General features: G+C 37.2%; 1 protein-coding gene across 2 annotated transcripts in view; it reads right to left on the bottom strand.

Moving 5' to 3' along the window:
• SETD2 (SET domain containing 2, histone lysine methyltransferase) overlaps positions 1-24943 on the bottom strand; it is a 90993-nt gene that overhangs the window by 59444 nt on the left and 6606 nt on the right. The window contains exons 3-11 of one of the 2 annotated variants that reach the window (XM_077777316.1): positions 21681-21812; positions 19692-19820; positions 17584-17707; positions 16586-16663; positions 14809-14906; positions 12120-12246; positions 3508-3642; positions 3151-3270; positions 42-704 (exon numbers count right to left, since the gene is read on the bottom strand). In XM_077777316.1, the coding sequence (XP_077633442.1) occupies positions 42-704; positions 3151-3270; positions 3508-3642; positions 12120-12246; positions 14809-14906; positions 16586-16663; positions 17584-17707; positions 19692-19820; positions 21681-21812 (1606 nt within the window). The remainder of the gene's footprint in view (positions 1-41; positions 705-3150; positions 3271-3507; positions 3643-12119; positions 12247-14808; positions 14907-16585; positions 16664-17583; positions 17708-19691; positions 19821-21680; positions 21813-24943) is intronic. The other variant, XM_077777317.1, reaches the window with a different exon arrangement.

The raw sequence follows: 24943 nt of genomic DNA on the forward strand, positions 1-24943 counted from the left end.
CTGAGTATTCCAGGTTAAAATAAACAAAAATGTTTTCTTACCTTTAGGTCTTTCCAACTATCCAGGAGCTTGGTGGCCAAATCACTTATATCTACTGTTTTATCTGGCTGTTCCTGGCTCCTCTCACTCTCCACATCAGATACACCCTCCTCTTCATCTTGAGATGGTGTTTCCTCAGCAATAGTTTCTTCCAGTTTTGTGACACTGCCCTCTTTAGGCTCTATTTCAGCATCAGCCTCTGGTTCAGATATAGGTAGTTTACTGGCTTCCACGATGATTTCACTCTCAACTTTAGATTCAGGCAGCTGTTGTGTGAGTAGCTGTTGTGACTGTAACTCTTCTTCTTCTTCTACAGGGACATGTTCTAACTGGTCAAGGTCCTCTTTGCCATCCTTGCCTTCCAGCTCACTGGTAGCATCAGAGATCGCACTGTCCATGCTATTTTCACTTATAATTTTAAGTCTGCGAAACATGAGCTTCTTGGGGGTATCTGTGTCAGCTTCTGTGCTTAGCTTGGTGGAAGGATCAGGAGTGTTGAGTGGTGTGTGAGCACGTGACGTATTCTCACTTGAATACCCATCTCCTTCACTCAACTGAGGAATGGCAGTTTTGGTCTGAGACCAGCGTTGAATAATTGGAAGTACTTTGCTTTCCTCCAACATATTTTTAGTAGGAATGGGTAAGTGTTCCAGAGTCTTTATAATCTGATTAAACACAATAAAAATAAAAATCACATCACTTTGCAGTTAACTTTTCAAACCTAAGGATGGGACTCAGATCATTTCTGCAAGAGCAGTGAGGTTTCTTTACTGTCTTAAGACTAAAGTCTCTCTAAATACAGAAGGATTTAAATGTCATAATATTATTTCCTCCAGAAAGGAAAGAAAACTTTTGAGACTGACCAGCAGAAATAAAAATGTGAAGCAGGTAACTGCTCACAATATCAAACAGGACCAATTAATATCCTCCCCCGTGCTTCTCATACCTGTGTAGATTAAAAAAAAAAAAATGTACACACACACACACACACACACACACGGACCTCATCCTGGGTATCTTTTTCTAAAAAGTTTCCCAAATGACTATGATATAGGCTTGGGAACTATGCAACATATATTTATATGATGTCTTACATACACACACAAAAAATTCAGAGATTTCTTACCTCTTTTAACTTTTGAAAAATAGCTATCTAACAAAGTGAACTCTCTCTTCAGAGATAATCATCGCCTCCATCCTGAAATCCAAGAATTTCTTCTAAAGTATTCCCTAATATAGTTCTACAGAAACCCCAAGAATAGGAAGTTCCCCTCCACTTGCTAGATCAGATGTGGCCCAATTCATGAACTGTTCAATAAAGTCAACTAGATCTTGAAGGAAGGAGGGTAAGAAAGGAGAGAGGGAGGGAGAAAGGGAGGGAGAGAAAAAGAAACCAACCAACCAACCCACCCACCTACCCCAAGTCTTCCTCAACTTCTACTGATTGCCAAATCTCCTGGGAGAAGAATGAAAGCAAGACAACCACTTATTTGCCCATTCCTGTTGTTTTAAAAAATGCATTATTATCTCTCTACATCTATATCTATCTATATCTATATATGTAACATGTAACACTTTGGTATTATACTAGAAATTATGATTAAAAAGAATTACACTTAAACTAAGTTAAAAAGTATTGTTTATTTCACGGGAAGGGATAAACATCACAGCATCACTGTCAATACTGCCAATGAACATTTATTTAGATCCTTAAAACACTGCCTCCTCAAAATGTTCCTACTCGTCATCTAGAATTCAGCTCTTTACTAATTTTTAGAACACCAGAATTTAAGTTTCATATGGTTTCCTATCTGTTTAAAACTATGTCCTTAGCCACAAACTAGATTTTTCACTCAACTATGATATTATATCTTACTCTTACAGTTTCCAGCTATACAGTATCAACTATAGGGAGACAATAGGAAAAACCATGGGGCAAACTCACTAGTATCAAGTTTTAAGTAAAGGTTATAGTTACAAGAATGATTGATAAAATTATTAAAAAAAATTTTTAATGTTTATTTTGAGAGAGACACACACAGAGCATGAGCAGGGGAGGGGCAGAGAGAGAGAGACACACACAGAATCTGAAGCAGGCTCCAGGCTCTGAGCCATCAGCACAGAGCCTGATGTGGGGCTCCAACCCACAAACTGCAAGATCATGACCTGAGCCGAAGATGGACACTTAACCAACTCAGCCACCCAGGTGCCCCTGATAAAATTATTTAATACCAGTAGAAAATATAGTGCTAAATTCATTATCATTGATATTAACGCTCAACCTAAGCAATCTATACAGTGGTTTTAAAAAACAAACAAACCGGGGCACCTGGGTGGCTTAGTCGGTTAAGCGTCCGACTTTTGCCTAGGTCATGATCTCGCGGTTCNTAAATAAAAAATAAAAAAATAAAAAACAAGCAAACCAATGTGGAGAAACGGGCACCCTCCTACACTGTTGGTGGGAATGTAAACTGGTACAGCCCCTCTGGAAAACAGTGTGGAGGTTCCTCAGGAAACTAACAATAGAACTCCCCTGTGACCCAGCAATAGCACTGCTAGGAATTTACCCAAGGGATACAGAAATGCTGATGCATAGGAGCACATGTACCCCAATGTTCATAGCAGCACTCTCAACAATAGCCAAAACATGGAAAGAGCCTAAGTGTCCATCCACGGACAAATGGATCAAGAAGATGTGGTTTATCTATACCATGGAATACTACATGGCAATGAGAAACAATGAAATCTGGCCATGTGTAGCAACATGGATGGACCTTGAGGGTGTTATGCTGAGCGAACTAAGTCAGGCAGAGAAGGACAAATACCATATGTTTGCACGTATAGGAGGATTAGGAGGAACTTAACGGAGGAACAAGGGGGAGAAGAAGGGGGGAAATGGTGGGGGAAAGGGAGAGAGGCAAACCATGAGAGACTCTTGAATGCTGACAAAAACTGAGGACTGATGGATGTGGGGGGGAGGGGGGATGGGCATGGAGGAGGGCACTTGTGGGGATGAGCACTGGGTGTTATGTGGAAACCAATTTGACAATAAACTATTTGAAGAAAAAAAACAAAAAAACAAAAAAACAAGCAAACTGAATGTGAACTGACCTCTTCTTGAAGCTTCTGGTTACTTTCCCGGCCATCACCTAGCTCTGCCATCCAGATCCACAACAAAGACAGCCCATGACGTTCCAAAAAGGACTTCAGGCAAGACTGTGAATGCGTGTTCTGCCATGAGGGAAGGGAAAAAAGGGTATTGGGATGGGGTTGGGGTGGGGTGGGAAATATCAAACAGAGCATTAAAAAGGGTCCACAAAGGGAATAAAAAGTTTGTTTATATTTACAAAACACCTAGAAACTCTATTTTGATTGATGCAAAATAAAAGTGTACAAATAATAAATGCTTTAAAGTTAGATACCTCACCACAAATTCAGAAATTTAAAAAAATATATCAAAGAGCTCACCTGTATGAGCTCAAGACAGGTAAGTTTCTGCTCCAAAGTTTCAATTCTAACCATCAGCCGGGATAAGCTGAGCACCTGGTTTTTATCAGAGAGACCCTCACCATTCTCCATTAGAGCTTCTAGCTCTCCATCCACCTGCCATAGCAAAGAAAAATAACTGGTTATAAAAATAATAACAAATCTCACTAATCTAAGAATCAAACAGCCTAAAAAGATGCTCAACTTTGCCAGTAATAGGGAAAACATGTTAAATATACCAGATTAACCTAGGAAAAAAAAATTAAGTCTGTTATATACTGTTATATAACACTCTGTTATATAACAGTCTGTTTATACACTGTTGATGAAAGTATAAATTAGTATGATCAATTTGAAAACTATTTCATTCTCTCATCAAATATTTACCAACTACTTATTATACATCAAATATAATCCTAGGTGCTAAAGACATTGCAACAAACCAAAACAAACAAAAGTCTGCCCTTTTTAGGAGACAAAAAACAAATTATTGTTAGGTGAAACGTTTGCCAGAAAAAATAAAGCACTGGCTTCAAAAATAAAATACTTGTATCTCCTATGTCTAGCACTGCACACCTAAGAATAAACCCTAGAGAAACTTCTCCACATGTGTACTCACAGTATCAAAAGAACGCTCACTGCACAGCCCTTATAATAGCAAAAAACTACCAACAACGCAAACATCTATGGCCAGGTTATATAAACCAGTATGTGCATACAATGGATTACTATACCACAGTGAAAGGAATCAAGTGCAGTTAAACGCAACAACATTCATCAATCTTATAACGCTGTATGAAAAAAGTTCCAGGAGATTACATGCTGTATGAATCTGTTCTTATAAGCCTCAGAAACAAAATTTTTATAGATGCATATCTGCAAAATTGATTTTAAAAAGGCAATGGAGGTAAGACACGATTCAAAACACTGGTATCCTCTAGGGGCTAAGCAGGGAACATTAAACAGAGATGTGCTGTTAAGTGGTTCTTTTATAATTATGCAATGTAACTTACATCCATTCTCTGGATGTTTCAAATATTACATTTAAATAATGGGGGAACAACAACAAAAAAACCGACCTACCAAGGGTTGTTTTACAGCTGTGTTATAAAAGATAAAAAGGTGACTTATAGAACATACAAGGGGGAGATAAAATTAATTCATGTGAAAACAAACAATGAAGCATTAAATATAAGTGTTAAAAAAAACTAGAGGCCTAAGAAGGAAGGGAGCAGTTATACCAAGAGTCACCAGAAGGGAACTCACAGAAGCAGGGTTAGCAGGAGGTTAAGATAAAGGGGGTAGTGAAGTAGAGGGAAAATCATGAATACAGGGAAATGGAAAATTAGGATACTGCATAGCTCGGCCTAGCTGGAGTAGACAATGTGTGGTGAGGAAGTGACAAAAATCTCATTTAAAGGAAAGCTTGTTAGATGAGAAGATCTCAGGTGTGATGTAAAAGAATCTAAATTTGATGTAACTGAGCAAGAGAGCTTTATTACTGAATCCAGAAAAGGGGAATAATCTGATTGAAATGCAATTTGAGAATAATTAGTGTAGCAATAACAGAATAAAATCTACACAGGATAGCAACTGATAAAGAAAAGATACAAAGATGGCATTAAACTGACATGGCATAAAATGATAAAGGTCCAGAACATGCGGATAATAAATTAAGAGGAAAGCAAATCTGAAGAAAAAGAATCTTAAGGAAATTTTCTATTACTTAGCTTTCATCATCTCAATATAATTTTAGGCAAGGCACTGAACATTTCTATTTTATATGATACTACAAACTTCATGTAAAATAATGGTGAACAAAAATATGAAAACATGAAATGCTATCTCCGAGAAGATGAAGAAATAAATTTTTTCCCTTCCAAATGTACATTAAAAAGCTCATTTTTTTCATTTCCAGTATCATTTCTTATGTTTTGAACAGATTAAGCGTATACACAGAAAAATCAATTTACAGTTAAAGATTAATCCACGACAATTTCCTTGATAATGTTTTTCCTCTGTATATCCTAAATGTAAAAGTTCCTGTGTCCCGAACTCTAGAGGATTAGAGCAGGAAAGACAAAGAGCTTTAAAATTCCATTTTCCAGGGTGCTTAGGTGGCAAGGCATCCAACTCTTGGTTTAGTCTCAGGTCATGATCTCAGTTTGTGAGTCTAAGACTGCATCGGGCTCCACACTGATGGCATGGAGCCTGCTTGGAATTCTCTCTCTGCCCCTCCTCTGCTCGCTCCACCCCCCCCCAAATAAACTTAAAAAAATAATAATAAAATAATAAAATAAAATTCCACTTCCTCCCCAAATGCAAAAACCAGACCTCACTTTGGACAGAGTTTTCAAATGTAAAAACTACAAGGCTGAAAGATGAGGTTTTCTTTTCATAATTAGGCATGAAAAGATTCTAGAACTCTGAACATTTAAGAGACAAAATGGAGTTAAGTTTTTCATTTAATAAACATTTAGTGAATAGATACTATTCTATATAAAGCTCCACTGGGATATAAAAACAGTAGCAGTCTGAAGGAAGTAAACAGTAAACATGTAGAGAGTGAAGTAAAAATAACAAAATTTTGCAAACATACAGAAGGTGAACAGCCTTTGAACATTCCCACTACAATCATAAGCTTAATAGTCATATTGACGTGCCTAAAAGTTATCATGCCAATCCCATTAATATGCTACAGCTTCCATGATATTGGGTACTCAAGTGGACAATCAATGTGGAATTGATAACTTTTAGGATACCTGGGAGAAAAAGAGCCAGGGGACTAACTGACTGTTCTCATTCATTTACATTTACTACCAATATTTATTTTTAATTTATAGGTCACCACCTGAAAGGATTTGAAGTAAATACAAATTAACATAAAAGTATGTAAATGATTAAGGTGTATTTTAATAAATTACTGATAATTGAACATTTAAACTTATGTGCACAGTTCTATAGCACTTAAAAATTCATTCTGTTGAATACTTAATCAATCCAAGAAATTATTTACTCTTTTTTAATACTTCGAGTACTTTTGGCCATGAACTATCTTTAATGGCTCTAAGCAGATTTTTTTTAATACTTTCTGATGAAATACAACACACATAAAGTACATAAATGATTTGTAAATGAACAGGTTTAATAAACAAATAGGTGAGCAATATCCATGCAACCAACCTGTGGGTTAAAAGCGAGGTGAGGGGACAACACTGTCAGCATTCCTGAAGGGCTCCATGGGCCCTTCCCTTGTTCTAACATAACACCTCCTCTTCTCCGCTCTCAAGGTAACATCTCCTAACTTTTTAGGAAATCATTCTCTGATTTTTTACAACAGATCTACATCTGTGTATAAATCCCTAAATAATTTTGTCTATTTTTCATTTTTATGGAAATCATACTGGACAAAACTTTTGTGTCATGCTCATTCGTCATTCATCCTTAAATTTTAGGAGTCCTCCATGCTGTTGCACGCAGCCACAGTGCCTGCGCTTTCATGACCAGTTTTTTTATTATTTTTTATTTTTTACAAATAGTTTATTGTCAAATTAGTTTCCACATAACACCCAGTGCTCATCCCCACAAGTGCCCTCCTCCATGCCCATCCCCCCTCCCCCCCACATCCATCAGTCCTCAGTTTTTGTCAGCATTCAAGAGTCTCTCATGGTTTGCCTCTCTCCCTTTCCCCCACCATTTCCGCCCTTCTTCTCCCCCTTGTTCCTCCGTTAAGTTCCTCCTAATCCTCCTATACGTGCAAACATATGATATTTGTCTTTCTCTGCCTGACTTATTTCACTCAGCATAACACCCTCAAGGTCCATCCATGTTGCTACACATGGCCAGATTTCATTGTTTCTCATTGCCATGTAGTATTCCATGGTATAGATAAACCACATCTTCTTGATCCATTTGTCCGTGGATGGACACTTAGGCTCTTTCCATGTTTTGGCTATTGTTGAGAGTGCTGCTATGAACATTGGGGTACATGTGCTCCTATGCATCAGCATTTCTGTATCCCTTGGGCAAATTCCTAACAGTGCTATTGCTGGGTCACAGGGGAGTTCTAGTGTTAGTTTCCTGAGGAACCTCCACACTGTTTTCCAGAGGGGCTGCACCAGTTTACATTCCTACCAACAGTGTAGGAGGGTGCCCGTTTCTCCACATCCTCACCAGCACCTAGAGTTCTCTGATTTGCTCATTCATGACCAGTTTTTAATTCTAGGATTACCGCATAGCTTGTTCATATTAGTGTTAATAGATATTTGAGTTGTTTCTACTTTTGCTAATACAAGCAGATGCTGCTGTGACTCCTGATACACATACATTCACTTTTAGTAATCAATTCCAAAGTATTTTCAAAAGTGGTTGTACCCATTTACACCCCCCACTGGCAGTGTAGATCTCCTATTGTTCTTATGAGCCATCAGAGTTTTTACCAGTCTGACGAGTATGTAAATGTAAATTTGCATACACATAAATGTATGTAAATTGATACTCCTCTGATTACTAATAAGGTTGAACCATTTCTTTATGTTTATTGGCTATTTGGATTAGTGAAGTGTCTGAGTGTGGTCTGTTTATTTTTCTTTTGTACTGGCTTTTTTCTTATTGATTAGAAGTAGCTCTCTATATATTCTGGTTATTAGTACTTGTTTGTTACGTGTTGAAAGCAAATATTTCCTCTTAGGTGTCTTTTCACTCTCTTTATCGTGTAAATTAGTTACAATCGATTTGTTTCACCAACTCAAACAAAAGAGACTAAGGGGAGTTTCAGACTATTTTCTCTTTGTACTTTACAAACTACAAACATCATCAGGTAACAAGGCAATTATTATACCTCCATCAGTTAAGTATTTTATTACCTGATTTGTGACATCCCCAAAAAAGACCTTTGATTGGAAGAGCTTATAGTTTTGTTAAGGAGATAACTTGTATACAGATGTAGTCATAAGAGCAAGAAATAGAAAAACATTTACCAATCAAGGGCTAATATGGGGATGCAGACGATAGTGCTATTAACATATTCTTGTTAATAGTTACAATAATCAAAACTATATTTTAAACTGTGCTATCTTATCCTCTCCATGGCCGCCTCTACCCAAAAGAATTGCCAAAACTTTTAATTGTAGCTGACTAGAATTCAGAATCTAGGCACACAGAAGGTATTTTTAGTAGGAGACAACGTAAGTAATACTAACTTGAGTTCAGCTCTTCATTACAGCCAGGGCAAATAACCTTTCTAGGAACCTAGACTCATTCTGGGTCATTCCTCTATCTGGGCAAAATTTTATCCAAATCATTCTCATTCCAGAGTAACTTCAAATTCATAGCTAGAACAACCCTTGACAACTGGATTCATGCTACAGCAAATTCCGTCTAGAATACCAAGGCCTATACTGATATGGACACAGCATTACCAGAATAAAAACAAGCAAAGAAAAGGAATGTCTACACTTTGGTGCCTTGGGATTGTTCTTGAATTTAAGTTTATTCTGTAAGTTTTGAGAACAGGAAATAGCCAAAGGGAAGTTTTTATGGAGATTTTATTTTAGCATAGCACGTTTAATGACTATTTTGTAGCTGTTCTGACAAACTATCAATTATAAGAAAATAAGAGTTAAAAATAAAAGCAGCCTTAACAAAGTTGAGAGAAAAGTTTCCTGCAATACTCAAGTCAAGAAGGCTAACAGGCTATGACCCAGTGACATCACTTCATGGATATACCTTAAAGAGACATGTGAAGAGACACCATAGATACAAATGGTGACATTAAGAGCAAAAGCTTAAAAACACGAGTGTCTATTAGTAAGGCTCTATGTAAATAAACTGTTACACGATGAAAAACTTTACAGCAGTTAAAAACATGTTTATATATAGGGACACCTGGGTGGCTCAGTCAGTAAGCATCCGACTTTGGCTCAGGTCATGATCTCAATATCCAGGAGTTCAAGCCCCACATTGGGCTCTGTCTGTGCTGACAACTCAGCCTGGAGCCTGCTTTGGATTCTGTGTCTCCCTCTCTCTAGTGCTCTGTCTCCCTCCCTCAGCTAGTGCTCTGTCTCTCTCTCAGAAATAAGTAAACGTTACATTTTTAAAATATGTTTCTATATAAGTCAACGTGGATCAAATTTTAAAATAAGAGTAAAAAAAACTAATTGCAGAAATATACATATTATACCATTTCTAAAATCCTACACAAAACAACTTCGAACAAACTTTAAAATGCAGAAATGTTGGCTGTTATGACCACAACGGTCTTCAAGTTGGGGGAGGATGGAATTTTTCTCTAAAACTTGCAGTGCAACATAAAGATCAAGAGCAGAGGCAAGAGCAAGTTCATTTCCATCACCTACTGGGTGCCTTAGTGTTCTCATCTGTAAAATCCTTGTGTCTAATTTCAAGGCTTGCTATGAAAATTAAATGAGTTGTGTGTCAAATGCTGAGCAGAGTGCCTGGCACACCACTACAGAATATATGCTCTCCAAAAACAGAGGTGAAACACACACAATACTCAAAAGAACATGTGTTCATCTTGGGTGTTCTACCAACATGGCCATTTGTTGAAGCTTTCCTTTTTGGTACTTTTTAAATGGACTTTTTTATTTTTCAACTGCCCTTTCCAATGCTTTTTGCTTCTTGCAGAATTTAATTTGGGCTTACTGACATCACCTTTTAGCCATTATACTTTTATCCCCTTGTCCTATTACATCTTCTATCTCATCATCTAAACAATATTTTTAAAAAACTGTTAAATGTTTTATTTATTTCTGAGAGAGAGAGAGAGAGAGAGAGAGAGCACGTGCACGCAAAGGAGGTTCAGAGAGAGAAGGAGATACAGAACCTGAAAGAGGCTCCAGGCTCTGATCTAGCTGTCAGCACAGAGCCCAACGTGGGGCTCAAACCCACGAACCGCGAGACCATGACCTGAGCTGAAGTTGGATGCTTAACTGACTGAACCACGCAGGCACCCCTAAACACTAATTTATATGTAATTTATGCTGTCATTTATAATTCTTAACGTATTGGTTCCTGAAAAGCTCAGGCATGAGCTAACTGCTAACAAATCATAGGGGAATTTGCTGACTAACCCCCTCAGCTCTCTAGCCCCCCATTAAGAATCACAGGTCTGAGGATGGACCTAGAAATGTGCATTTTCACTATGGACCCTGCCAGGTGGTTCTGAGGCTGAGAAACACCGTTCTGGTGAAGGGATCCTCAGAAAAAGGGAGGAAGGTTTTATTTTATTTTTCTTAAATAGCTTATTGTCAAGTTGGTTTACATATAACACCCAGTGCTCATCCCCACAAGTGCCCTCCTCCATGCCCATCACCCTCCTTCCCCTCGCCCCCACCCCTATCAACCCTGTTTGTTCTCAGCATTCAAGAGTCTCTCATGGTTTGCCTCCCTTCCTCTCCCCAACTATTTTTCCCCTTCTTCTCCCACATCGTCCTCCGTTAACTTCCTCTTAATCCACCTATATGTGCAAACATATGGTATTTGTCCTTCTCTGCCTGCCTTATTTTGCTCAGCATAACACCCTCTAGTTCCATCCATGTTGCTACAAATGGCCAGATTTCATTCTTTCTCATTGCCAAGTAGTATTCCATTGTATAAATATATCACATCTTCTTGATCCATTCATCAGTTGATGGACACTTAGGTTCTTTCCATGTTTCGGCTATTGTTGAGAGTGCTGCTATGCACACTGGGGTACGTGTGCCCCTATGCATCAGCACTCCTGTATGGGAGGGGGATTTTAAAAAATGTGAAGCTTCTGTCCCAAGTAAGAGTCCCTTGATTAACAAGACAGCTCTTTCCTCCAGTAGTAACTAAAGTGAGCTGAGGTAGAAAAAAGGTTATCAATTACCATTCTAAAAAAAGACCATTTTCACTATTCCATTTTTATTCCTGGCTTGCCTGTTACCTTTCAAAACTCACTTTATATTCCCAAAGATGGTTTTCAGAGACTGTAAGAATACATGCAAACTTTAAGAGTTCCAAACAAATAGCAAAACAATATTAAAAGACTAGGAATATATATCAGACTTAAGTAAATTAATAGATAAACATCTTATTTGTACTTAGGATGAGGAGTTTTACAGGCTCCAGAAAAACAATTAGCCCATGTGTTTTCAAGATGACTTCAGGAGTTCTCAGCAACATCTAATTCTAATCTTTATGAACCTGAATAAAAACAGCAACCAGGGGCACCTGGGTGGTTCAATGGGCTAAGCATCCAACTTTTGATTTCGGCTCAGGTCATGATCTCACAGTTCAGAGGACTGAACCCCTTTGTCGAGCTCTGCACTGGCAGCACAGAACCTGCTTGGGATTCTCTCTCCCCCTCTCTCTGCCCCCTCATGCTTGTACTTGCTCGCATTCTCTCTCTCTCAAAAATAAACACTAAAAAACCCAAAAAAACAAAAACAATTAATAAAACCCACCATACTTCTTTTCCTCCTTGTCTCCTCTGACCCTGAATTTCTTTGATTATAGTTTGACTTTTCAAATTTTAATCAGAAAAACTACCTCCCTCCTTAAAAGGTATATGGTAAAAGTTGAAGAAAAAAAAAAAAGGATGAAACACTTACTGAATCCTTCTTACGAGATCGCTCCTTCTTCATTTTTCCTCCTGCTGCTCTGATACTGACTCTGTTCTCCCCTCCCAGGTAACCTCGGCAATTAGCTGACCCACAGAAACATTTCTGAGCTTCTTTTCTGTTCAAGGAACACAGGAAAGATGTCAGTTATGTGAAAGTACACCATATAAAAATGTCAACAACCTAACAATCACATACAAGAAGTCAATTCAGCCTAAAAACAATTATTTTAAAAGGCTCTAACAAACCTAATACTATTTAATAGGAATGCCTGCAAATTGCTCTTAAAAATATTTTTTCTAATCCTCCTTTATTAGCTAGACAAAATTAGCCAAGAAGTTAGTAAGTAATTTCTCCATTTTATGAGTACCTACTCATGTATAAAACTTAAGGATTTTTACACTTATATGTGTATAAAGAGATGTATAAATGTAGACATGTATAAAATGTATAAAAATAAGATCGTACATATATTTGAGCTAAGAACAAAACTGCTTATTTTAAATAGTTCAATACCTCTCATATGTAAATATTTAACTGGCACCAAGAACAAATATATTCTTACAAATAGATGTATACAGATAATAAAATTCAATACATACAGGATACTTAAAAGGAAACACATGATTATTAAAAGTTATCACCATTGGGGTGCCTGGGTGGCTCAGTCGGTTAAGCATCCGACTTCAGTTCAGGTCATGATCTCGTGGTTCATGGGTTCGACCCTCGCATCGAGCTCTGTGCTGACAGCCAGCTCAGAGCCTGGAGCCTGTTTCAGATTCTGTGTCTCTCTCTCTCTCTCTGACCCTCCCCTGCTCACGCTCTCTCTCTCTCAGAAATAAAACATTTAAAAATAAATAAAAATAAAAGTTATCACCATTAAGGATGAGACACTAATAAAAAATATAGTAATAAGTAAATATAACGAAGCAATTCAGGAAAAGTGGTAGAAACAACACAGACCTAATTCTACAGGCCTGGGTACAAATCACCATGGCCATTTATTTATTCTGGAGCCACAGCCACCTGAAAAAAGCATGAAGAACTACACCAAAAGTAAACTGATAGATTTATGACAGTAGTGATCAGAGAGATAAAAAAATAAAATTTTCAATAAATAGAGCAGGGAATCACAAACAGCACTTGATTTCCAGTTTCCCTTCCTTCGAATAGGACAGTGCAAAAGCTAAGAGAAAAAGAATATGGAGCTGTATGCAGAACCCGGTCTGCACTCATACCGGGAATACTAGACCACTGCTTAGATATATTAGTTCACGAAGTTTTACAAAATGGGTGATACTGTCGCTACTTCATTCATTAGCTGAAATAACCTCCAAAAGAACTTCCTCTCATCATCTATTTGGTTTAGCTGAAATAACCTCCAAAAGAACTTCCTCTCATCATCTATTTGGTTTAACCTAAAGTAGAATTCACTTCGGGAAAGCAGGATAAATGTTTGATTTTTTCCCCCTTTTTTTAACTTTTAAGCTATTTTATAAAAATCATGAATTAGTTCCCTTTTTTTATGACTAATGCAGTTTTATTTTTAAAGCATCATTAAATCTCATGGGTTTTAAATCTTGTTTCAAACCACCACAGTTATTATCCTTATCAATGCTTAAGTGTTTAAAAAAAAAAAAAGTCGGAGAGTTTTCATTAAATGTTTATTTTTGAGAGAGAAAGAGAGAGAGAGCACAAGCAGGGAAGGGGCAGAGAAAGAAAGGGATAGAGGATCCAAAACAGGCTCAAAGCTGACAGCAGGGAGCCCAATATGGGGCTCGAACTCACAAACCACGAGATCATGACCTGAGCCAAAATCAACAGACTGAACCACCCAGGCACCCCTCTCCTACTGTTTTGAAGACCTATTCAAGCTAGCTCCTGAGTCCCTGTGACAAGAATCTCCTAATCTTTTATAACTGGTTTTCTGGTATGACAAAATAATCCAATATCACCTTGTCTACTTCTTGTCTTAACCTGAAATCAGATACTTCTCCAAGGAACACTGTTCCTTTTAGTGGGGTTTGGTGAAACTATAATATAGATGCTAGGGGTATTCATTGCTATTGTATCAGGTATAATTTTGGTTCGAAAGAACTAGTAAATTATTTTTCATAGTACAATGTTGTACAGATAAGATTAGTCATGAGTCGATAACTGACAGATAAAGGATACACAAAGATTTACTATTCTCTTTATGTATACACTTTCCATAATAGAAAGGTTTTTCTAATTACATAAGAAACAGAAGTAGATAAATAAGACATCATGAAATTCAGAAGAAAATTATGTAGTTCCTGTACAAATCCTTTAATGGCTGAAATGTCATACAGTAGGAAAAAACACGGAAAACTGAAAAAGAGCTGGTGGTACATATAAGTTTATTTTTTTAACGTTTATTCATTTTTGAGAGACAGAGCGAGAGCAGGGGAGGGGCAGAGAGAGAGCGAAACACAGACTCCGAAACAGGCTCCAGGCTGTGAGCTGTCAGCATAGAGCCAGAGATAGGGCTTGAACTTACAGACCACAAGATCATGACCTGTGCTGAAGTCAGATGCTTAACCACCCAGGCACCCCCATATAACTTCTTAGTAATTCACATTAAAGTTTTATATCTCTATATCTGAACAGTTCATTTCTCCATCAGAAGCAGCAAAACAAGAATAAAAACAATACTCACCCATATCTTTGGAACTGATAGTCAAATGTTAACTCTGAGCCTGAAGGAACTAGTTTGGTGGTAAAAAACCCGACCCTCAGTTGTCCGTTCACAGTCCACTGAGAAGTTGGTTTTAAAAGAAAAGAAATTAGTAACTGATTAATCTGTTTTTCTTTAAAGATCATCATCTGGTTTAATCATGCATGAGCCTTTTTCGATAACTATGACTTTACCAAATAGTATACAGCAAACTAACATATTTAAGTGTTACTCTTGCTTAATAAACTACCAAGTTGAGGATCATCTATAATTTGTCTCTAATAAAAGTAACTGCTACTTATAACCTGTTTTAATACACATTTCTACAGTTAATATTCACTTGTTCTAAAAACAGGCAAATAGGAAATGCTTGATGTCATTGACTATTACAGGCAAATTCCTATTACCTTATATTATGTTAAAAGTAACTGTATTCATAAGATGAGATGGGGCATGAACCAGGGGAAAATGATGCCAAATGTTTAATTTCATAAAGCAATGGCCGTATGACTGAGTGCAGTGAAAGGAAAGGAAGGCATGACAACTGCATATAACTCATAAAAGGGAAGTAAATACACAGGGGTTAGAACCTGTGGTTCCAGACATGTAAGATGTAACTGTAGAGCTCCTGTCCAGACCTTTAGAGCATGTTACTGATTAAAAACAAAACAAAACAAAAAACAAAAAACAAAAAACAAAAAACAAAAAAACCCACACTTAAAAAAGATGAAGGGACATAGTACAAGTGGAGCCTCACAGCTAAACAGGTGGCCACCAGCTGCAGGCAAAACTAGAACCAGAACTTATATTGAATGATTATGGACTGTGTTCTCCTATTCGTTATACAGCGTGGCTCTCAGAAAAGCCATATCTAAGATCTATTAGTACACAGATCAAAGGACAAAAAATATCCAGAAGTTGAAAGCACTATTTTAATATGAGAGGGAACTACTGATACTACTTTTCTAGGGAGTGGGTCCATAGCTTTCTTAGCCTAAGAACCAAAGTTCTAACACACACACACACACACACTTTTTAATCTAAGCTCAAAACACAAATTAGAGTACTAAAATTATTATCTCAAAATGTTTTACCAAATTCAATAAATGAATTTATCAAGCATCAACTATGTGCCAGGCACAGGGACAAAGAGAGATGCACGACCCAGAGCCGGCCTTGTTGAGGAGAAGCAGTGTAAGTCCATGTACATGATATACAATCCCTCTTATCTGTGGTCACTCAGCCCCTCATGTTATTAAAACAGCCAAATTTGGCACCTGGATTAAGAGCAGATAAAAATCTGAAGACAATAGTACCAGACTTCATCAGAATTCAATTTTAGTTTTGTATTTTGGCACCTGTAAAACAGTAGTTAAAACTTATGGGCAAAGAGAGGTGACAATTAAATGCAATGGGAGTTCCTTGATTGGATTCTAGTCCAGAAAAATGACAGATGGCAAAATCTGAAGACTTTAAATTAGTTAACAGTATTTCCTGGACTAGGTAACTGTATAATGGTTATTTACAATGCGAGCATTGAGGAAGCTAGGTGAAGGATGATATATGGAACTCTGTACTGCTGCAGCATTATTATTCTAAAAATCTAAACTTAATTCAAAATAAGATTTTGAACAATAAACGAGTAAAAAACAATTAAAATGATTTAAAAATAAAATCCATGGGAACCCTTGATACAGAATCTAAAATTAGTACATAAATCTTGAACAAATACCCAAACTCTACATCTACCTCAACTTACTTTTTGAGTCTCACAGTTTGGTTCACAGCTGTGATTCATGAAACGAGAGCAGTTTCCTTTCTGAGTGGCATCTATTATCTAGGGAAAAGGATCATTTAAGAGATAAAAATGAGACCTTAAAAAAAAAAATATATATATATATATAGCAAAGGAAAGGCTAATGTACGGTCTGCATGCCCAACCCCCCTTCCTCTTTCACATACAGACACATCCAAGTGACAAATATCTAACTGCTTCCTCTGGGACATCTGCTAACTATAAACATCTTACTTACAGGCAAAATTATCTCCAGATATATCAATGTCTCTTCCATTTACTTTTAGCTACTTCTAACATCCTCTTATATTCCAATATCACTTCATGGGTATAAAAACTCCATTTTAAAGTGCATATTACACCACAATGCAGGAGCTCTCGAACTTGAGTGTGTATACGAATTCCCTGAAAAGCACGTTAAAACTCCCACTCCCTCAGTAAGATCCAGCAGGTCCTGGGGTAGGATCTAGAATTAGGTTTTCCAGGACTGAATGTAGAGACAGATATGAGAATCTAACTAAAATTTATCACACCAGACATTAAAGTGATTTGTAGAAATGTAAAACAGTTGCACGCCTCACTAAAACAAAGATATTTTGAAAATTATTTTCATAAAAATATGTTGTTTATGTCAATAGATAATGGACTTGTTACTTTTTAAGTTAATAGTTTTCAATTTCTCAGCTTTAATTTTTATGTAAATATTGACAAATATAACCCACATTAAAAAAACTCTTCTAAGTGTACCAGTAATTTTTAAGAGTTGTAGTAGGAAGCTCATAGGTTTACATTTACATGTATATGTAAATATCTCCCTCTCTTCTTTTTGTAAAGAAAAACTATGTATGTTATTCTGCCCCTCTTTTTTGTCACTTATTTGCAAGATCAGTCAGTATCAATGATCCTTTCAAACTCAACAATTTCCAAATCTATGTCAAAGCAAACACATTCGTGCTGCTCACCTCATCATTCTTCAGGGCCATGAAATAGTAGTGGATGTTTTTGTTTCGTGCATACTCCTTTACCCGGGCTTTAAACTCTTTATGATCAAGTACCTCTCCACAATATTCTAGGACAAAGGTGTTCCTGGCAAAACAAAAGGGGAACAATAGCACTTCCTGCCTAGGAGCTATCTGGAAAACATACACTTTTATGCAAAAAAGCAATAGATTTAAGAAAATATTGAAAAGTGAATAAATTTGGTCTTATACAAGATATAATTAAAATATTTGTAAAGTACCTAACATCTGAGGTTTTCTCCTTCCAAATACTTTTCAAAAAATGTTGATTCTAAGACGTTTTTACATTTATACATACTATCAAAATGTGCATCCCTGCACTAGATATTAAAACAAACACTCAAATGATTCACAGCTGAGAAACAGCTCTGAAGAAATCAGGAGGCACTGAAATATTAAAGGCTTTATGTTCTAAGAAAAAAGAAGGCAATTTAAATACAACAGCCCTTCTACTGCCTTTACTCAAAGACCTGTAATGATGTCAAAGGTCAAGCAGACCTTTTCTCCTGGGGTGCGTGGATGGCTCTGTTGGTTAAGCGTCCAACTCTTGATTTTGGCCTAGGTCACGATCTCATAGGTTCAGGAGTTCAAGCCCAACATTGGGTTCCATACTGACAGTGCGGAGCCTGCTTAGGATTCTGTTTCTCTTCCTTTCTCTCTGCTCATTCTCTCTCTCTCAAAATAAATAAATAAATAAATTTATAAACCCATCTTTTCTCCGATTGTATTCTCTGAGTTTTTTCTAGCATTTATCAATAATTATGATTAATCTCTCTCCTTGGCTTCTTTCAAGTTACATTCCACCACTGACTGGTCTTTCCTTGGTTATTTAGTATCTTCAGGAGAGAAGAAATAGGTATAATATAGAGAATGTCATGTACTTAACACTAACTAGATTAGTTCCAAAGACCTCCTCATCCTGTGTATATTGGACAATGTTCAATGGGAACGAATACTCTATTCATGAACGTCTACATAGTTTGAAACTAAAAATTTATGAAACCAGTACTACTATTAGCATATGGAAATTAAAGAAGGAAAATATGGGATACAAGGAAATATCCAGTCTAGGGTATTTTACTAAAGCAGGGTTCTTTGTGAGGAGCTTAGGAAAGCTAAAGAGCTTTAAGAAACAGTTTTATTTTCCTCCTTTACTCCTTTTACATATTTAAAAGATTTTTTCAATCATAAACACATGTAATCTGTATATATTTAAAGAAAAAGTTACTCATCTTTCATGATACTTAAATCTGCTTTACATAAAAAAAAAACTTACTGTTTAAAGGAAACACTGAATATGGTAGAAAATAAAGTGAACCTTTTATTGCATTATGTATAAAAAAGTTACAGGAGTTAGGTGGAAAGCAATATTTATTCATTCAATAAATGTTTATTGTTTTTATTCCCTACCTCAATAATCTCAGATACTCTCTTCCACTTACTCTAAGGTTTATCTATTTTTTTAATTTTTAATTTTAAAGAGAAAAAAAAAGAGAGCATAAGAAGAGGAGAGGGAGAGAGGGAGAAAGACTCCCCTGCAGGCTCCACACTCAGTGCAGAACCCAATACAGAGCTCAGTCCCACGACCCTGGGATCATGACCGAGCCAAATCAAGAGTCAGACACTCAATCGACTGAGTTACCCAGAGACACCCCCCACCAATTCAGTTTTATATAGACTAATTGATTCTGTCCCAAATCCTTACAGCTTCATAGTTACAGCTTCATAGTGATTCTGGGGATCTACAGCAAACATTGGTAATTGCTTGGAATTAAAGGAAAAGTAGCTGTCATTCAAAGAAGGACCTGTCTGGTCCAAATGACACAAATGACAAAACACTCTTCATATATAAAGAGAGAGACAAAGAAGATTTTTTTTTAATTTCCTAAAAGAAATGGAAATTATTAAAAAACTAGCTACCAGTGGTCATTTTTCACCATAATCCATTTTTAAACTAAAGTGTAATAGACATAATTTTTCCTTCCTACAAAGTAGCTAACCAACTTCAACAACACAAAAACAAAATGAAAGACGATTAAAACATAACTTACGAAGGAAGGTCTTTCGCAGCTCTCAACCCCCAGCCTTTCTTTTCTGTGAGTATGACTTCCACATCTGCGTGCTGTTTTCTCTGAAACCGTCTATTGGAACAGTAATCCCCATTCGGACACCGAGAAGAACTGAAATGAGAAATAGAGAAAATTAATTCTTCAAAGCAGAATCTCTAATGACAAATAGGATGTAGATTAAAAAAAAGTAAGAGATACAACAACAGAGCCTGCCTGTGTGCAGAAATAGGAAACAAGGCCCACTTGAAAAAAGGAGAATAAAACAGCTGAGCATGACTGATTGCTGGAAGATGGAAAGGCAAGTTGTTGATATGCAATGAAAAGCTCTGAATACCAGACTAAATCTGAACCTAATCCTGACAACTACTAGAAGTTTAAGTGTGGGAAACATGTGAAGAAAGATACCCTATACTTCCTATCTCTTTGGCAAGGTTGGCAGGAAAAGTCAGAAGAATGCAGAGACCAGAGAGCAACACTGTCGACTTCAGAGAATAGGGCTAAGTCTCGTGTCTCCTCTTCTTACATGTGTACGGTCATCTCTACTTTCAGTTTAGATACAGGAATTACCCAAAATGCTTTGTCTTTAATTTCTTAAGGTATAGGTTTTATTCTCAAAATACTAGAACATGAGGGAAACCAAAATCTGAGCTTTGAAAGAAACGAGTTCATCAACACTAAAAACAAGGTATCTACACTATAAATCACTTTAATATTCTTTCCATGTTAAAAAATAAGGATACGGGGTGCCTGGATGGCTCAGTTGGTTAAGTGTCCAACTCTTGAGCTGGACTTAGATAATGATGTCACGGTTTGTGGGATTGACCCCTGCACCAGGCTTATACACTGACAGCTCAGAGCCTGTTTGGAATTCTCTCTTTCCCTCTCTCAGCCCCTCCCCACACCCCTCACATGCTACCTCTCCCAAAACAAACATTAAAAGAAACAGTAAGGATACAAATTTTTCATCAAGTTGGTAAAAATTTTAATCACACATTTTTCAATGTAAAGACGTTTACTGTTTATAAGAAAAATAAAGAAGCAGGTGTGCCTGAGTGGCTCAGTCAGTTAAACGTCCAGCTTCGGCTCAGGTCATGATCTCTCAGTTCACGAGCTCAAGCCCCGCATCAGGCTCTGTGCTGACAGCTCAGAGCCTGGAGCCTGCCTCAGATTCTGTCTCCCTCTCTCTCTGCCCCTCCCTTGCTCACACTCTCTCTCTCTCAAAAATAAACAGACATTAAAAAAATGTTCTTTTCAAAAAGGAAGAAAAATACAGAAGCAAATATCTATCAATAGAAGATTAATAATTATGAGTAAACTAAGGACTATATAAAGCAGCCAAGGGAAAGATTTAGGTAGGTCTGCACATGTAGCACTGAACAGGTCTTCAAAACTTACTAAGACTATGTGAGAGGTGTGTGTGTGTGTGTGTGTGTGTGTGTGTGAGAGAGAGAAAGAGTGTGTGTGTGTGTACTCGTGTGTGTGTGTTGTGGGCCAAGGTGAGGAAATAAAATTAAAAAAAGTATGTATAAAAAGATTTCATTTCTATACACAAAATGAGGATCTATCTATGAATATTGGTAATGGCATAAAAATTATCTAGAAAGACTACAAATAGAGGGATTGAGGTTTGGAAGTAGAAGACATTTTACCTTATACACTTTTGAAATGCTAGGGTTTTATCTTATTTGATAATAAAAGCTAAGAAATACCAACATTTGCCTCTATGGACATAAACATTATAAAAGATAAAAAGTTAAGGGCTACTTTACAAAGCACTCAAAATGTTTACTATAATGGATATTGCAAGGGTAATTTGTCTCCTTATAAACACCATTATACATTGGAGATTTTACTGTTTATAAACAATAATAGGTAAAAGAAGAAAGGTTAAATTTTATTCATTACTAATTCTTTTTAATATTTTGCGACATTTAAAGAATGAGCAAAATCAGAGCATTTTAATTTACTTACCATTCAATCATGAGGAGACGATTAAGACAATCTTCCCCACATGCTATTTCACCTTGCGCTCTTTCATCTTTAGAAAGAGGTGCACACTCACACTGCATTCGCTTAATATCACGATGAGATTTATTCTTCTTTCTATTAGATAAAATTTTATAAGAACTTGTTTAAGAAATCTCCTGGTAATGATACAATGTACACAATCAAATATGCTGAATTTCTTTAGTTTCACATTTAATGATTCTGGTTAAGTTAAACATTCAAAAGGAAGAAAACATCTCATCACTAGCATTTGTGAAACTGAAAATACTAAGAATTATGTTGCAAAAACGAGAGGCAACCTGAGCCCTGGCAAGTGGGAGGACAAGGTAAATTCAAATCTATCATTTTGGACTGAGCCTTCGTTTCTTAGTCCAAGTAGTCAGTTAAGCCTCACATTCTGAGCAATTTCAAGGGTCAACTGTCATACTGGGCTCAGGAAAAATAAAACACAGGAAAACTTGTGAGGATCAGAAAGCAACACAGCTGATATAAGTGAAGTTTAAGAATGAGTCCTCCTGGGGGTACCTGGGTGGCTCAGTCAGTTAAGCATCCAACTCTTGATTTTGACTCAGGTTATGATCTCAGTCATGAGACTGAGCCCCGCTCAACACAGAGCCTGCTTGGGATTCTCGCTTCCTCCCTCTCTCTGCCCTTCGCTTGCTCTCTCTCTCTAAGTAAACAAACAAACAAACAAAAAACATATAAGAATTAGTTCTCCTGGATAGACAAAAAGAGTTGAGACACAGCAAAGGAAGGAAGGCAGAGGAAGAAAAGGAGTTGCTAAAAAAATAAACAGGGAGTTTTTAATTAAGAGTTTAACTCAATCTTTCAGAGAGAATCTTTCAGTAACACTGTATTTCTAAAAATCTTGTTTAAAAGAAAACTGAATGATTAAGTAAAGAATGAAGTAGGGGCGCCTGGGTGGCTTAGTTGGTTAAGCGTCCGACTTTCGCTTAGGTCATGATCTCGCGGTTTGTGGGTTTGAGCCCCGCGTCGGGCTCTGTGCTGACTGCCAGCTCAGAGCCTGGAGCCTGTTTCACAGTCTGTGTCTCCCTCTCTCTCTGACCCTCCCCTGTTCACGCTGTCTCTCTCTCTCTCCTAGAAATAAATAAAAATATTAAAAAAAAAAAGAAAAGAAAAGAATGAAGTACAATTTACAGAGTCTATTACAGAATAATCAAAGGACTAAACTTTCCCAATAGACTGCTTTGGGGGTAAAAAGGGAAACTGCTCAAAATGAGTTAGGTTCATAAATACCTATGCCAGAGTCTGCAAAGAAAAAGTGAAAATGTGATTCTTTCCTGGCCTTTGTGTTGCACTTTCTTTTGTCAAGAAGAAAAAAAAACCAGAGATGCTTGAAGAAGATCTCTTAAGATTAGGGCAGTCTGATTTACTCTCCAACTATCAGACAGTGAAGAGCACAGCTGTTCTATGTGGCTGACTTAATCTCCTAACTAATCTGCCTTCATCTTCAACATATGTTCAATTACAGTCCCAGTTTATAAAGTACCTGAAGAGTGTCCTGATGGTTTCAACTATGGTTGAGTCAAACAAGAATGACTCAGCTGGATCAATTCAAGACATAATTCACTAATGAGTATATGAATATTCTCAGCCTGAAGAAACAGAACTAAACATAAACAAAATATCTGTTGACAAGTACTTTACCAATTGTAATTGTGAAGAATCAGCAGCATTATTTTGTATTGCTTGGTAAGGCCAGATTAGGACTAATGGGCACAGATTCAGGTAACTCTATTTTCCTTAGACCTAAGAAAAATGTTTTCACTATCTCCATTACTATTTTACAATAATTAGTCTTCTTGGTGGCTCCTAAAGGCCCAGCATAGAACAACAGACCCTTTAACAATGCTCCCCACTCCAAAAAAGGCTCTCCGATGTTTCCACCAGCCAGATTTTTTTTTAATGTTTATTTTTGAGAGAGTGTGTGTGTGTGTGAGAGAGCAGGGGAGGGCAGACAGAGAGGGGAGACACAGAACCTGAAGCAAGCTCCAGGCTCTGAGCTGTCAGCACAGAGCCCAATGTGGGGTTCCAACTCACAAACTGTGAGGTCAATGACCTGAGCCAAAGTAGGATGCTTAACTCGCTGAGCCACCCAGGCAACCCTCCACTAACCAGATCTATATGCATGTGTTACACATATCTGGATCTCAGTGCTGAGTAAATCCCAGAGGGTTGGGTTGATTAGTTTTACTTCTATTCTTTTACAAAGACCCTGGAAGCTGCATCAATGTACTCACAATTCCTAAAAACTACTACTTAACAGATTCAATATTTTAAATTTAAGCTAATTTACTAGGAATAAGAGGCTCTCACGGGGCGCCTGGGTGGCTCAGTCGGTTGAGCGTCTGACTTCAGATATGATCTCACGGTTCATGGGTTTGAGCCCCACGTCGGGCTCTGTGCTGACAGCCAGCTCAGAGCCTGGAGCCTGCTTCCGATTCTGTGTCTCCCTCTCCCTCTGACCCTCCCCTGTTCACACTGCCTCTCTCTCTCTCAGAAATAAATAAAACATTAAAAAAATTTTTAAAAAGAGGCTCTCTAGATCATAAAAAGGTTTTTTGTTAAAACATGAAAATCTTTGGGGCGCCTGGATGGCTTAGTCGGTTAAGCGTCCGACTTTCGCTTAGGTCATGATCTCGCGGTTCATGGGTTCGAGCCCCGCGTCGGGCTCTGTGCTGACTGCCAGCTCAGAGCCTGGAGCCTATTTCAGAGTCTGTATCTCCCTCTCTCTCTGACCCTCCCCTGCTAACGCTCTCTCTCTCTCTCCTAGAAATAAATAAAAATATTTAAAAAAAAAAAAACATGAAAATCTTCTCATGAGACCTAACTTTACCTTAACCAGTGAAAAAATTTCATTAAAAATTTAACACTTAAAGGGATGATGGTTAAGTAGATTTTCAAATAGAGGAGAAATTTCCAAAAGGAGAATGGTTGGAAGACAGATTTTTTTCAGAAAGGCATATTCCACATATATTCCTACTAGGAAAATAAAAAGATCATCGAGGAAGGGTGACAGAAAGCAGGCTGAGAGGTTCTGCTCTAGGAGTCTGGCTTTATTACTCCTATTCTCATTATCCCTTGTTTCAGGTTAGGGATCTGTAGGAAACCACTATACTGTTTATTTCTAAAATATTCGTTATGCTCTTGCCAAGTATAATCCATTAGCAATAGACTAAAAAAAATAGACAGAAAATGAAGTTCTC

Source organism: Crocuta crocuta, unplaced genomic scaffold (assembly GCF_008692635.1).
Source record: "Crocuta crocuta isolate KB4526 unplaced genomic scaffold, BGI_CrCroc_1.0 scaffold77, whole genome shotgun sequence".
NCBI lineage: Eukaryota > Metazoa > Chordata > Mammalia > Carnivora > Hyaenidae > Crocuta > Crocuta crocuta.